The sequence below is a fragment of the Centrocercus urophasianus genome, unplaced genomic scaffold (assembly GCF_019232065.1).
Source record: "Centrocercus urophasianus isolate 14NV4802_14NV808 unplaced genomic scaffold, USGS_Curo_1.0 seq_10, whole genome shotgun sequence".
In the NCBI taxonomy this organism is placed as follows: domain Eukaryota; kingdom Metazoa; phylum Chordata; class Aves; order Galliformes; family Phasianidae; genus Centrocercus; species Centrocercus urophasianus.
In genome coordinates, this window is record NW_024884142.1 from 32,284,843 (window position 1) to 32,298,576 (window position 13,734).

General features: G+C 38.0%; 1 protein-coding gene across 2 annotated transcripts in view; it reads right to left on the reverse strand.

Annotated features, from left to right (window-relative positions):
* MMS22L (MMS22 like, DNA repair protein) overlaps positions 1-12,351 on the reverse strand; it is an 86,204-nt gene extending 73,853 nt beyond the window's left edge. Inside the window, exons 1-9 of one of the 2 annotated variants that reach the window (XM_042826176.1) lie at positions 12,277-12,298; positions 10,951-11,117; positions 10,666-10,853; positions 8,623-8,748; positions 5,479-5,531; positions 3,738-3,825; positions 3,470-3,647; positions 3,151-3,244; positions 1,055-1,185 (exon numbers count right to left, since the gene is read on the reverse strand). In XM_042826176.1, the coding sequence (XP_042682110.1) occupies positions 1,055-1,185; positions 3,151-3,244; positions 3,470-3,647; positions 3,738-3,825; positions 5,479-5,531; positions 8,623-8,748; positions 10,666-10,853; positions 10,951-11,067 (975 nt within the window). In that variant the 5' untranslated portion in view covers positions 11,068-11,117; positions 12,277-12,298. Of the gene's footprint in view, positions 1-1,054; positions 1,186-3,150; positions 3,245-3,469; positions 3,648-3,737; positions 3,826-5,478; positions 5,532-8,622; positions 8,749-10,665; positions 10,854-10,950; positions 11,118-12,276 lie in introns of both variants that reach the window. The other variant, XM_042826186.1, reaches the window with a different exon arrangement.
* Positions 12,352-13,734: the final 1,383 nt, after the last annotated feature.

Sequence of the window (13,734 nt, forward strand, 5' to 3'; positions counted from 1 at the left end):
ACTGAGGTATAACAATCTCCTCTGTTTGTTATGTGGCTCTGTGGAATAGGATCAATCTATCATTTTAAATATCTGACATTTCACAAGCTACTATCAAGCACAATAGTCCATAGATACTACTCAAATCTTCCTTTACCATTTACAGTCATTTATTTATTCTTTTTGATGGAGAAAGAGGTTGTAGTTATCTGATAATGTAATAAATCAAAACTAATTTTCAAAGGTAAGAGAACTTTCCAGAGAGACAGTTCAAAAGAACAATTTATAAATGCTACTTATAAGCATTTTCCCTCCAACTCCATAAACAGCATTATGAAATAAGGAGGACTCCATTTTTCAGATTTTTGTACCATGAAAACATAAATTATACAATTCAGTCCTGCATTCATATCTCACAAGTGCTGATCTAAAGCAGGCTTCACAATGGCACAAGACTGCACAGCTCTCTTACTGGATAATGCTATTGAAACTTTGTAGCCTTCGTGTCCTCAAAACAAGAAAGAAAAAAACAAACACACTGCAATTGGAGAATGAAAGAGAAGAGAACAAGTTTTCCCTTGACAAACATGAAAGAGCTGTAAAAGAAAGATGAGAAACAGAAGCATTGTAACAAACTGTAGTATGACATTCTGTAAGTGTCCAGTTAGCTTACTGCCAGGATTACAGCTATTTTTCTTTGTTCCTGTTGAAAGAGTTTGAAAAGATTTTTTTTTTTTTTTTTTTTGCATTTATAGTGCTAAACCTTTTAGACTGTGCCACGTTTGGCATTGAACCTGAAACACTGAACTTATGAAATGTGGCACTCACTTCTGCTCCGTACACAGTGCATTTCAATACTTCTCTCTCATTCATCTGCCAGATGGTCATGAATAAATATAACACAATTTGAGCTCTTAACAAATAACACTCTTTAAAACATGGAGATATTAAGCCATACGCAGCATTTAAAACTTAGCAGTAAGAAGTCATCTATGCATTGGTACAATATCTAATTCAGATGCATCTGTTGGGAAACATGTAACTGCCCATGTTCTATATAAAGGAAATAAGTTACCTTGGTGTACTTCTGGATGGACAAGCTTATTAAATCACATACAAGATTTTCACAGTGCGTTTCAAATAAACTGATATTGGTTAAGTTTTCCCCCGTTAGATTTATGAAGTGGTTAGCATATACAACTTGCCCTAAAGAAAAAAAAAAAGCAAAAAAAAAGAAAAGAAAAGAAAAGAAAATTAGCTCTATTTAGCCTAGAAAGGATTTCTGTTTCCTAACCCGTACATCTTAGAATTGGTTTGCTAAGTTGTACGTACTTTTAAATTACCAACTCATCTAGAAATGCTTGTCCATTATAAATTCAAACTAATTTCTTCATTACACTCTAAGTCTAAAATTATTGCAGTTGATAGTCAAAAGGTTTGGCATTTGCAGCCCCTTATTGGCACAGCTTCTCAGGGAAATTAGGTTTTATTTACCTGCAGGTTCCCCTTTGCTACATGCCAGTGTGCATGTTCTGAAATCATAACATGTTTTTGCAGATACACAAGTTGCTGACAAACAGTTCTAGAGAGGTCTAACAATTTCTTTAGGATGTCTTGATGTAAGAAGCTAACATGATCATATTCCAACTTGAGCATTTGTAGACATTAACAGAGATAAAATGGTAAAGTTAAGAGGTCTTATCTTACAAGCCTTCCAAGAGTACAAATCCCTTGACATCAGTGGAACAGAAGATACGTAGAATGAATCTGTAGTTTATTCTCAGAAATGCAGGGTAAAACTCTGTATCCAATACCTTGCCTTTGGTGCAAAGTTTCCATTCAGCACACTTTACAGAACAAAATAAGAACCTAAAGAATTCAGCAAGGTACATAGAATACAAGACAGAATAATACATGCAGACGTGTCTTGACTAGTGAATTTTGTTGTAAAAAAGCATGAGCTTTCTGTTACAGAAATTAATTACTATATAATTACTCTGAACTTTACCTAGAATTAAATATAGAATTCTGGAAGAGACATGGCCTGCAGCAATCTGCTCATCGCTTCTCCAAAATCCCCCCAGAAAAAGGAAAAATAACATTATCCCAATCAGTCATGAAATAAATTCTCAAGTTTATAGAATAGCCAATCCATGCATTATCCAGAAATACAGGCATGGAGAAATGACAAAGATGCAGGAAAGCCATGTTGTGACTGTATTCAAAGCAGAAAAAAGTTCATCTAAGCATTCAGTTTTGATATCGTTACTTTGCCCAAACGCACACTGCACTGACTCTAGATCTTAGGTGTTACCCCACCTACTGCAATGCTTATATGGAACTTTTAGATAATTTATATCATGAGAAAGTTTTTGTTGACTGTCTATAGGAGAACAAGCATTTATGACATTTTGCTAGCATGGAAATGATCTTTAATGTATACAATTTTCACAAAGAAAATCGTAACATCCTGTATTTTAACAATTCTTCTTCAGCCACCTGAATGTTCTATGACTGCATTCTATGACATTTCTTTCTAAATTTAGTTTCTATGAATATCTTACCAATCTTTTTCCCCTTTTAAAATTAAAATTATTATTTTTATGTTGGTTGGTTTTGTTTTTAAATAAAGACCTCTAAAGGCCTCTTCCTTTGCATAGTATCATCTTAGTGTAATAATGATTAGCAACACGGATCCCCTGCTCTAGATTCTTTGTCCTCGCCCATCCGTTGAAACATTTCATACATTTGTTTACTGTTCCTTGTTATACATTGTGAATCTCTGCAAAGTGTATTTTTATTTGCAATGTCAAAAAATGTCTTGACATTAAGTATTTAATACACAGCAAGCAATAGTTGAAAACACACTGTATAAACTGTGATAAAAAATAACAACTCAAAATACTATTTTGTTCCATTTGAGCTATATGAAGGAAAGTTTAACCACATAGACTCGTTGCACAATGAAATAAAGATGCAGAGACCAAAGTCTCATAAGATTTGAAAACGAAACACTGCCTTCACCAAATTTCAATTTAGACGATTAAATATAGCTGTGCTCAAAAGCTACTGAAAGTAATAAATTATTCTGGATGAATTAAGACAAGAAATAAAAATAACAATATATACAAGTTTAAAAAAACAAACAAACAAAAAACCCCGCATACTTACTCATCATTTTTTCACTTAGTACATGAAGAATTTCTAGCACTAGCCAATGGATATCCAAATGGAGATGTAGTAAGTGCCATGATGGTGGAAGGATCTGTGATTACAAATACACATATTTATTTACTTGTAATAGTTTTTAGTGAATTCTGCATGTTGCATTTAAGATGGGATGGCACTGAGCTTATAACGTGAGAAATGAAGAAAATAAAAATCAATTTCAATTACGTTCTGAAAAAAAAATTACTTCCTATTGAGACACAATCATCAAACTGAATGCATACTCTTACAAAATAAATTTACAACTATAAAAGCCATCAACCTTTGCTTGATGTTGAATGGTAAATGCTGCCAGGACACTACTAGGGAGCTCACAAAGGTGACCAATGTGCTGCGTCAAAGAATGGAGCTCTTCCACCAACACTGATGGGAACTGTGCTTCTAGTTCCTCATACGGGTGGAGTACTCCATCACTTTCCATTTTAGGGGGCTCTAGATACCTGAGCAAACACACAGAAATACAATGAGAATATGGATAAGGAACATTTACACAAAGCTTAGTAAATAAGTAAATAGTGCACAAGTCTCACCTGAAGATGAAAACTTTCACATAGTGCAAGAAGTCTGTACATAGACGTCTGATGTTCTCTGCTTCTGAGTGCAAGCTGGCAGCTTGACCTAAAGTAAAAGAGATCAATAGCTTAAAGCAGATGTGCTCACACTGCAATACAAGTATCATACATTCTCTACGGTAATGAAACGAGACTACTGAAACACACTCTTTTCTGAAGTAAAATTCGTAATTGTCTGGTAGCAAACAGACACTTTCAAACACCATCTTGCCAAATGCAATCTTGCCAGAGTGATCCATTCTTTTTCTTATCATCACAGGCACATACCCCAAATGCAAAGAAAAAAAAAAAAAAAAAAAAATCACATACAATCCCTCAGGATAGGTGGCAGAGATAAGCAATTAATGCAAGAAGAAATCACTCAGCCTTACAGCCCTACTCCATATCTGCTTCCAAAAGACCTTCTAAAAATGTGTCAAGCAATTCAACAGCGTATTTTTCTCTTGGGGAAACTCATAAGCAGAAGAACTTTTTTAGAAACTAACTTTCTAACTTCTCTTCCTGGGAAGCAACCCATCAATGAACAGTGCCCCAAGATTCACAAAGCTAATGGTCTTTCATTCACTATCACGTATCCCTCATTTCACTTGCACCTCAGTATATTTTTATCTAGTTATTGTGGCTGCCTCACACTTTGTCTTCCTTCTCTCCCTTTTTCTCCACATCTCGTTTTGTAGATTTCTGCTTAGAGAAAAATAAAACTTAGTGCATGCTAAGTTAAATGCAGTCATTTAAATACCTAATAATACATATACACTAATGCCTAGTGTTCAGTCAGCTTGCAACACTGTGCCTGATTAAGGATGAGGTGATCATTGGTAGGAGCATAAGAAGTGGAAACAGTAAATGGGTTTGAGCAGACTCCAGTGAAAAGTGTAAAGTGCTAGAGAATAAGCATGGCAAAAACTCTGCCACATTTTGCACTGTCCAGTGAAATACAATCACCTTGATATTCTCAGCATCTGTACTGAGAAGATAGTGCAGACAGTGCATTTCTAAGTAATTACTGAACTTCTCAACTTCCTAAATAATTCAGCCTTCAAACTTATAAATAAGCCCAAGGCTGCAATAATCCTTCCAAAACATGCTGCAACTCATGCCTTAGTATTTAATTCAAACAAAGTGTTTTGTAGCGATCCCATTTCATCAATCCAAGTGCCAAGATAAATTTGTAAATAACTCTAAACATCTGTGAATTACTCTATACTAAGCTCTTAAAATGTACTAACTTTTTAAAATGTAAGCCAAAAGAACACTGGAAACAGTCTCAAACCACTACCTTTATAACTAAAGGAGTAACTAGTATTTTTTTGATGCAAGTTTCAATTTCTGATTAAATGAGTTAACAGTTTTGCTAAATCCTAACATAGGATTGGCATCTTAGTTCAAGTCAAATTAATACAAAATTCTCCACTGCAACAGTGAGGTCAAGATCAACCTTCCTGAACAGGCAGACCTGGTTCCAAATGACTCACACCATTTCCACATTGCTATGTCAAGTATCCATTTTCACACCACCATATATCACTTGGTTGACTACACTTGTACACTTACTGCAATTTATGCTGGTTATGTGTTGCTCTGTGGCACACTGTGAGCCCTCAGCAAAGAATTGAAACACAAATGTGGTAACACAGTTCTATAATGAGAAGGCAGTCAGATATTTACCCCTGCTTCAAACGAAACGTGTTCAACTTACCAAAGTCAGAAGAATTCATTTCTATTAGGTCCTCCAGATTGCATATTTGTTGCCTAATTAAAAAGGATATAAAGGTTTACAATATTTATATAGTTTGAAATCATTTGACTACATTTTAGCAAGGTTTTAAATAGAACAGCAAAGTATTCCTTGCTTTGTATTTCTGAAAAACTTACACAAATGTAACCTGGGAGTTGGTATTAGTGGAAGACTACACACACATTTATGGCAATGGACAGTTTTTTCTTTTTAAAACCATTACATACAGTAACAACAAATAAAAATTAGCCAAACAGCAGGGAAAAGGAAACAAAAACACACAAACAAAAATCCTAAAGCCATTCCCTGTAAATATCATTCAGCTTTATATTTGATCACGGGATAAACTGGAAAGTTGGCCCCAGTAACAAACATTCTATGTACAAAGTTAATTAACATGTGCACAAGCACTATGAAATTCTGCAAGCAGTTTTTCCTTCTTCCTTTCCAAAGTGGTCTACTGTTTAACTCAACCACAAAGGATTAACAGTCACACTTACAGCAGAGTAAGAGCATGTCTAGAAAAATTAAAAACTCAATTCAGTTTTGGAGGCTGGAAAGAATGCATTTTTAAAGAAGTCACTACTAAATACTGCAGCAAATGAAAATAAAGAAAAAAAGGTAGGTAAGTAGTAAGGTAAGTACTCCATCATATTCCACAGCAACTGTTATTTTCAAGTGGTCTTCAAGTACTGTCTCCAGAGAGATAACACGGTGCTAAACCCAATACACAAAAAGCACAAAAGCATAAGATAGACTGCAAAAGAAAATGTTGCATAAATCAAGAAAGGAGCTGTCTGACCCCATTTCTTACACATTCATAGCTGCAACTACTGAGAGATTCAAGAACAGTAGAACTGAACCCAACGCAGATCAAATATCCTTGAGAACTAAACTGTATGGAAATGTTAGGAACTGCCCACAAGGATCCAAATATTTGGGTTGTAACCTGCATACTAACAGCTATCACACATAAAAATTACCTCCCTTAGTTCTTCCTTGCTTGTATAAAACAACCTAAGACATAAAACAAAAAACACCTAAGTGGGTGAAAGAATCAAAGCTGAATTTCTGTGTGAATTTTTCAGTTACTTCAACCATGTAGAAAAGAAGTCTAAAGCTGGAGGACTTTAAGAAAGGGCTTTGGAGACTGAAGGTTAAAAAGAGTAAGAAGGAAGTAAATAGAAAAAAAAAAAAAACAACTTTACTAAGTTGAGCGAAGGAATACAGTCAGTTCACAAAGTCAAGTCACAAATGGAGCACGACAAGCACAACAAAGATGCCCCAACCTAAATAAGAAATTCTAATTCTACTTTGCATTTGTATCTCCAAGATTGGTGCTTATTAGCTGTTAATCTTGTGACTCGCATCTTCAGTCATGTGAAAAAAAAAAAAAAATCACAGGTAGGAATTCTTCTTACTGCACAACTATTGTTTTTAATTTGTAGTTATGCTCTGTTACATAATTATGTATTAATTCTATAAAAACGTTAAGTAGCAATCTTCAATATTGTGGACAGTTAAGAAAAAATTACTGAGTTGTCACAGGTGTGGATTTTAACATTGACATTATCTGCAATGTTGAACTATGCCTAGCCGCCTTGTTTTCAAGAATCAGCACAACTTGTATCTCCCATATATGATCACTACACTGGAAAACAGAGCTTTCCTACTTTCAGTTGTCAAATGGTCTATAAATGAAAGCATACCATTTCATAACTGGGAAAAAAAAAAAAAAAATATCAACTGAAAGATGTAAGATCTTTGCAGAGAGACTTGTCACATCAAAAGACAGCTTAGCAACCAAATTCTTATAGCAAAGAGTTAGCTGAAATCCATTACTGCTACCAGCTCAGTACCTTTTAAAACATGAACAGCTTAAATAAATTAAGGCATAATGTATTTTATTGGGTTTTTTAACATTAATCTCTATTACAATTCAAAGGTAACTACAAAGGGGTTTATATTACAAAGAAAAAATTATTTCATTCAAGAGATTAACATCGCTGTCTCACTGCAATGTTAAGTCAACAGTTAACTGCACAGATCAGATTGGATGCTAACCAGGATATGGTGTTACTTATAACTAAGTTATGCTAGCTGCTTCCTTATGACATTTTTTAAACCACAGTGAAGAAGAATCTTGTGCCAAATGAGCAAAGCTAATTAATACACCTCCTGTCATCTACGCCATCATGTTTCAGTAGCCAGATTTCATTAATGACATTTCACATGATGCTCTTGGCCATACTCTAAAGGGATGGAAGAATCTACTGCAATTAAGGGAATGGTGAAATATATCACATGTTTGCAGAATCGTGGAAAAGCCTCTTCCATCCATCCTCTCTGTGTGCTGTATATCCTGAGGATTATCAGTAGGCAAAGATGATTATTGGTAATCTGTGTATTTGCACTGACTAAACACCTACACTGAATTAATGGAACACTGAGTAATTGTATCTGAAGAGATTGCTGAAGCTACTCTAATCCTAACAACTGAAGAAAGCGCTGCATGGAGTATTTACAGTATTTAACTCGTAACACCCACTTTTTCTTTAGCACTGAAAAAGGACTTCAAATCTTCAAAAGATAACATTAATTATATGGGTAGTACAATCTTATTCAAGGAAAGTTTACACAGTTTACTCATATACAGTTGAACCATAGTACGGCTCGGGTTCAAGGAACCTTAAAGATCACCTAGTTCTAACTCCCTTGTCACAGAGGCTGGGTTGTCAACTGCTAAGCTAGACTCTTCTAAATAGACCATAACTCCATTGTAATACATATCTATCAGTCTTTACCTGGTGATGGCTAACATGTGCTCCACGATGCTTAGAAAATTATTAATAAAAGTCATATAATACTACAATTATCTGACACAAAATTTACATCTTCCATAACTCCATCTGTCTTATTCACCACGTACCACTATGATTCTATGAAAGTTCCATACAAGGAAGACTAAAAGCTGATTCTAGACGCATCACATGGCCCACAGTATATTATGATTTTACTATCAAAAACTTGAAGTTTGTTTCATTGTTAAAATAAATCGCTATAATTATAGAATTGGAATAATCATAAAATACACTAACAGCATACCTAAGTAATCCAAAGAGAAGTCCACAGGACTCAACTAATGCAGTTTCAGTAACCCACTGAAAGCCGAACATTTCTACTGCATCTTCTTCATAGTCATTTGGAGAAGGATCCAGTCTCAGCAAAACCCTGTAAGACAGATCCAGTATTCCTCAGTAATAACATAAATAAATCTAAAGCAGTGATTTTGATGAATGTAATAACAATATCTATATTATAGACAGGAAGGTGTAGCAGTGTTCTCAAGAGACCGTTACACCTTTTTAGCAGTATAGTATATAAAATATGACAAGTTTTAGTTTCAACACTGTACAAACCATGTACTGTGCTCTGTAGTTAGACCATTTTAGAGAAAAAAGAAAATTAACACATTACAGGGGGGCAACCTGAGGCATAACATACAAACTGTGCTTAACAAAAGACGCCAGGACATCAGATAACACAGCACTGTAAGCTTATGCTTCAAATCTGTCTCAGGACTAATAACCAGCTACAGGGTACACATTTTTCCTGAAATATGTTCTCAGTAGACCAATTGTGTAAATATAAAAATATTTCACTAGTGCACTTCAAGATTGCTTAAAAGCTACAGCAAATTGTTCAATAAAGCCAACAGAGATTTAAAAAACTACTTCAGAATTTTTCCTCGAACTTTAGTAAAATAATTCAACAGTATTCAATATGATTTAAGAAATATTTCTATTTTAAAAACAAAATAAGTATTCTGGGCAAACACTTGGTTCTCATTACATTATAACCAAATTTATTTCGTGCTTGAACTATGCCCTATTCCCAGTACAGTTCCCAATCACAGACAAAAAGAGCATCTGTTGAATAATTGAGTCAGTCTCCCACAACATCTGTAGCTCACTTGGTAACTGTCTAAACATTGTTCTGTTTTGAAGCCTGGAGTAATTAAATCAAGTTAGTCCTGATCTAGGTAATGAAGACAGAGGAGTCTCTCATATGTAAGCTTTTTCAGTAGTTTACAATCCAACTGATTGTAGAAGACGAGGTGAATAAAGGACAGAACAGAATTATCATAACCACAGTGACTTGGTGAAGCTGTACAAGCCCCTCAGTGTGTTTTCATAGGAAACTGTTTCTGTCATGGAATGCATTCTTTGTCACCGTGGAATCTACTACTGATACATTCACAAAGACACAGGTTCTCACATCCATGCACTTGACATAAACGTGAATGAACATACTCTGATACGCTAAAAATAAGAGTAATAAAGTAGGGATTGGCGGTTTAATCCTGTTTAAGAATTTACAGAAAAGCTTGCAGAAGGTTAAAAAAAATAATAAAAGTAAAAAACAAAAGCAAGTGGGTCCAAATGTATATACAAAGTAGGAAAGAAAAATTATGTTTGCATGAAAAGCAAACCAATCCCTGCAGGATCAGCATACAACTGAAAACTAAAGGTGGATCACAAAGAGAGAGAAAGTATTAACTAAAGCAATGTTTTAGAATGTCACATAAAAAAAAACATATTACGCACATGGCTTCTGAACCTTAAATCCAGAAGATTCCTAAATCCAGAAGAAGGTAGAGGTCTGAGAAAGATGAAATTAAAGCTGCAGAGGACCCTATCAGAGGCTCTGGAAAGCTGGGCAGAGCACATTTGTTTCTGTCACAAGGAGAACAAAAAGGACAGCATCCAGGAGAGCATAAAGTTGGAAAAAGCAATACTGCACATTTCCCCAGAATTTAAGGGGTCTCAGATGCTGTTACCCAAACCAATTTTGAAGCGTCTTGTTAAAACTCTTGAAGACAAGTCTGTGTAGGGTCCTTTACTATATCTTCAAATGAGTTCACAGAGCTAGAAGCTGGACCCAGAACTCTGATCAAAGGAGAATATCATCAGAATTGTCCTCCCTTGTCTGGTAAACCACAAAGATGATAAAAGCTCAAGAATAAACTCATTTGGAAACGTTGTCAGCATTTAGAGGTACAAAACAATAGCGGAAAGAACATCTTAAAAAGACATAATTTGAAACTCTAAAAAAAAAAAAAAAAAAAACCAAAAAAACCCAACATACCTCTTAAGAGACCCACTTGCTAAGTAAGACTCTGCAGAGAAGCTTCTCCCTCCATTTTGGTTGTCAAAAATGCAGGAAAAACAAGGAGGATTTGACTTCTCATTCTCTACCTCCATTGCCATCTGCAGGCTGTCACTGAGAAGTGGAGGTGTGAAGGAATCCATAAAGTCATTGTCTACTGTTTCCATCTAATCCAGAAAATAAACAGATAATTAACAATTAAAATGAAAAACTTCAGCATTCCTTCAAATAACTTCTTCATTGTTACAGCTCTTCGTAACCCACCAGCTCAAATGAGGACAATATCAACCTAACTGCAACCCCAAGGTGAGAGACGCCACCAAAAAGGAAATTGTGGTCCCATTCCCTGCCGCATAATTCTGCTGTTTTGTACAACTTCATTTTCCAGAATCAAAACAGGTTCAGCAAGTTACATAACCAAAAAGCTAATCCTACAAAAAAGTACATTCGTTTCGTTCAGTTTCAGTTTAAATTGTCACAGAGACGTATAGTAATTTGAGTTGGAAGGGACCCTTCTTGGTCATCTAGTCCAAATCCCCCGCAATGAACATCTGCAGGTAGATCAGGGTTCCCAGAGCCTTGTCCAACCTGACTTTGAACACCTCCAAGGATAGGGCTTCCACAACCTCTCTAGGCCTGTTCTAGTGCCTCACCACCATTATTGTAAAAACCATTTTTCTTATATCCAAACTAAACTGACTTGTCACAAAGTTCCATTAGCACTAGGGTAAAAGAAATGGCAGAAATGAAATGCAAGTTGTTCTGTGACCAGAGTAACTGCAGTATGAAACTCATGCCCATGGCAGAGAGGTGGGTGGAACTACACAACCTATAAGGTCTCCTCCAACACAAGCCACTCTATGAAAACACATCCTGTATTACAAGCTCCCAGTTGGTCATGTCTTAAAGCAATACTACAGCTCAAGTTCTTTCTGAGAAGCACTAAGTATACGTCAAGTGATAATTATGGAACCTCGATATGCTGAAATCCTAAAAGTTTATAAGATCACTGTAGGGCTGATTCTTATACAGCTTAATTTGAGTTTTCATAAAAGTTCTGACTTCTCCTTTTGCTTTTATTTCTTTTCAGGATTCCTGAGAACAAAGATCACATCCTAAAAAAGTTCACCACACACTTAACCCTCAAGAACTAACGTTTTATATGAGAAACAGCAGAACTGGGCAACAGGTGCCACTAAGTTCTACAATAACTATAAGCAAACAATATAATTAAGATAACTAATAATTGACAGGACGCCTTCAGCAACTCGGTTTAACGCAGATGCATAAATGTGACAGCACAACACGGCAGAAGCACACAGCTGAAGGGAACACTCTGCATCATCTTCATTAAATAAGGCACAGCAACACTCGCTGTTGCTTTAACTCAACGATTCAAGGCATCCGAACTGCCCCACGCCCTGCGCTCAGCCTCCTTCCCTCCCCGCAACTGCGAGTTCCCGACGCGCCTGCCAACAGGCCTTCCCGCCAAGGCCCACGACAAGACCGGGCAGGGTGAGGCGACAGCTGCGCCAGTCACGATAAAGCAGGGCAGGAAGGCAAAAGCAGAACAGCCACGCCGCCCGGTACCTGCGGACCACCGGAGACCACCGGAGTCCACCGGAGACCGCCGCCGCCACCCTTCCTCCTCCGCGCCGGAGCACTTTTCCGTGCGTCCCGCGCGCCGCCGCTAGCTCAGCACTGCGCAGGCGCCACGCTGCCGATTGGCCGCCGGCCGCTCCTCCTCTTTCTCCTCCCCCTCCTCCCGCCCCCCTGCCCGGCTCTCCTCTGTCCGGACAGGCGCCCGCCCGTCAGCTTGCGCCTGCCTTCTCCCGCCCGCCTCCTGTCCCGCCCCGGGGCGAAGCACCGCCCGTGAGGCGGCTCCCGGCGGCGGTGGGCCGGTCCTGTTCTCGCTGGCTGCGCGTAGAGTCCGCCGTTTGCGTGTGCCTACTGTCCTCGGCGTAGCACTCGAGCGTCGCCGTGCACTGCTCCCTTCTGGCTGCTCCCGGTTCTGCCCCTTGTTCCCCTGTGCCTTTTCTCCTCTTGCTCAATGCTGCACCATGCCTTCCCTGTGCTTCCCGTTGACGCCTGAGCCCATTATAGTGCTAATATGCTTCTTGCTCATCTGCTTCCTTGGAGTTTCGTAGCAGCCCCTTACCACAGCCCTGCTGCTGTTGGTTGCGCTCTCACAGTTCCCATCCCAAAAGTCTACTACTGTTAATGCTTTGCTAGGCATACCTAGCCTGGGCAGCCACCACCAGTTGATTCTGGACATGTCTCAACTTCTAGTAAGCCCCTAAAGCACACTGCTGCCCAGATCTCCCTGTTTTTTTTCCACTGTCTGCTATCTTTTACTGGTTTCCTCGAGTCTAGCTTATCCCGGGCTATCCTGTGCCAGAACCTCATTTTCCGTTTCTGCCACCTCAACCATCCCAGGCAAGAAGTCTTCCTCATGTTTCTGTCCTTCCTTCTCTAGTTGGTCAGGTGCTGCTCACAGCTGTGGGCACCCCGCTCTTCCCAGGCACAGGATTTAGTCTGTAGTGTATGGGGAATCCAAGCAGGGCATTGGCTGGTCTCATTGCCTCACAAGTCCTCATTGGCTGTGACAGTCACCGCAGTCACCGCAGCGCAGGGGCCGGGGGAAAGTTCTAAAGCTGTGCCTAGCATAAACTTAGTTTAAAATACTGTGTCGTGTGTCAGAGACTAAGTAATGTCGTGGACTTGGTGGCTTCTGGGTCTTTGGTGATTGAACTGCTTTGGATTGTCTTGATTCCATTTCATTTTAAACTGCCCTTCCAGTTGTGCTTTTGTGTATGTGTGTATATAAATTTTCAGCAGTGCATGAAACTTTTGTTTCTAACCAGAAAGTTGCTATAAAAAGTTTTGCTGTGAGTGCTGCAGCTTGCTGTGGAAACTCCTGCCCTTAAAAATGCTTCGTTTGCTCTTGTGTGTGTAAGAATCCCTCATTTCCTCCACTAAATTCCTGTCTAATTAAAAAAACAGTACATCATGGTTAAATAAAACTGTACCCAGGATAACCCTGATTTC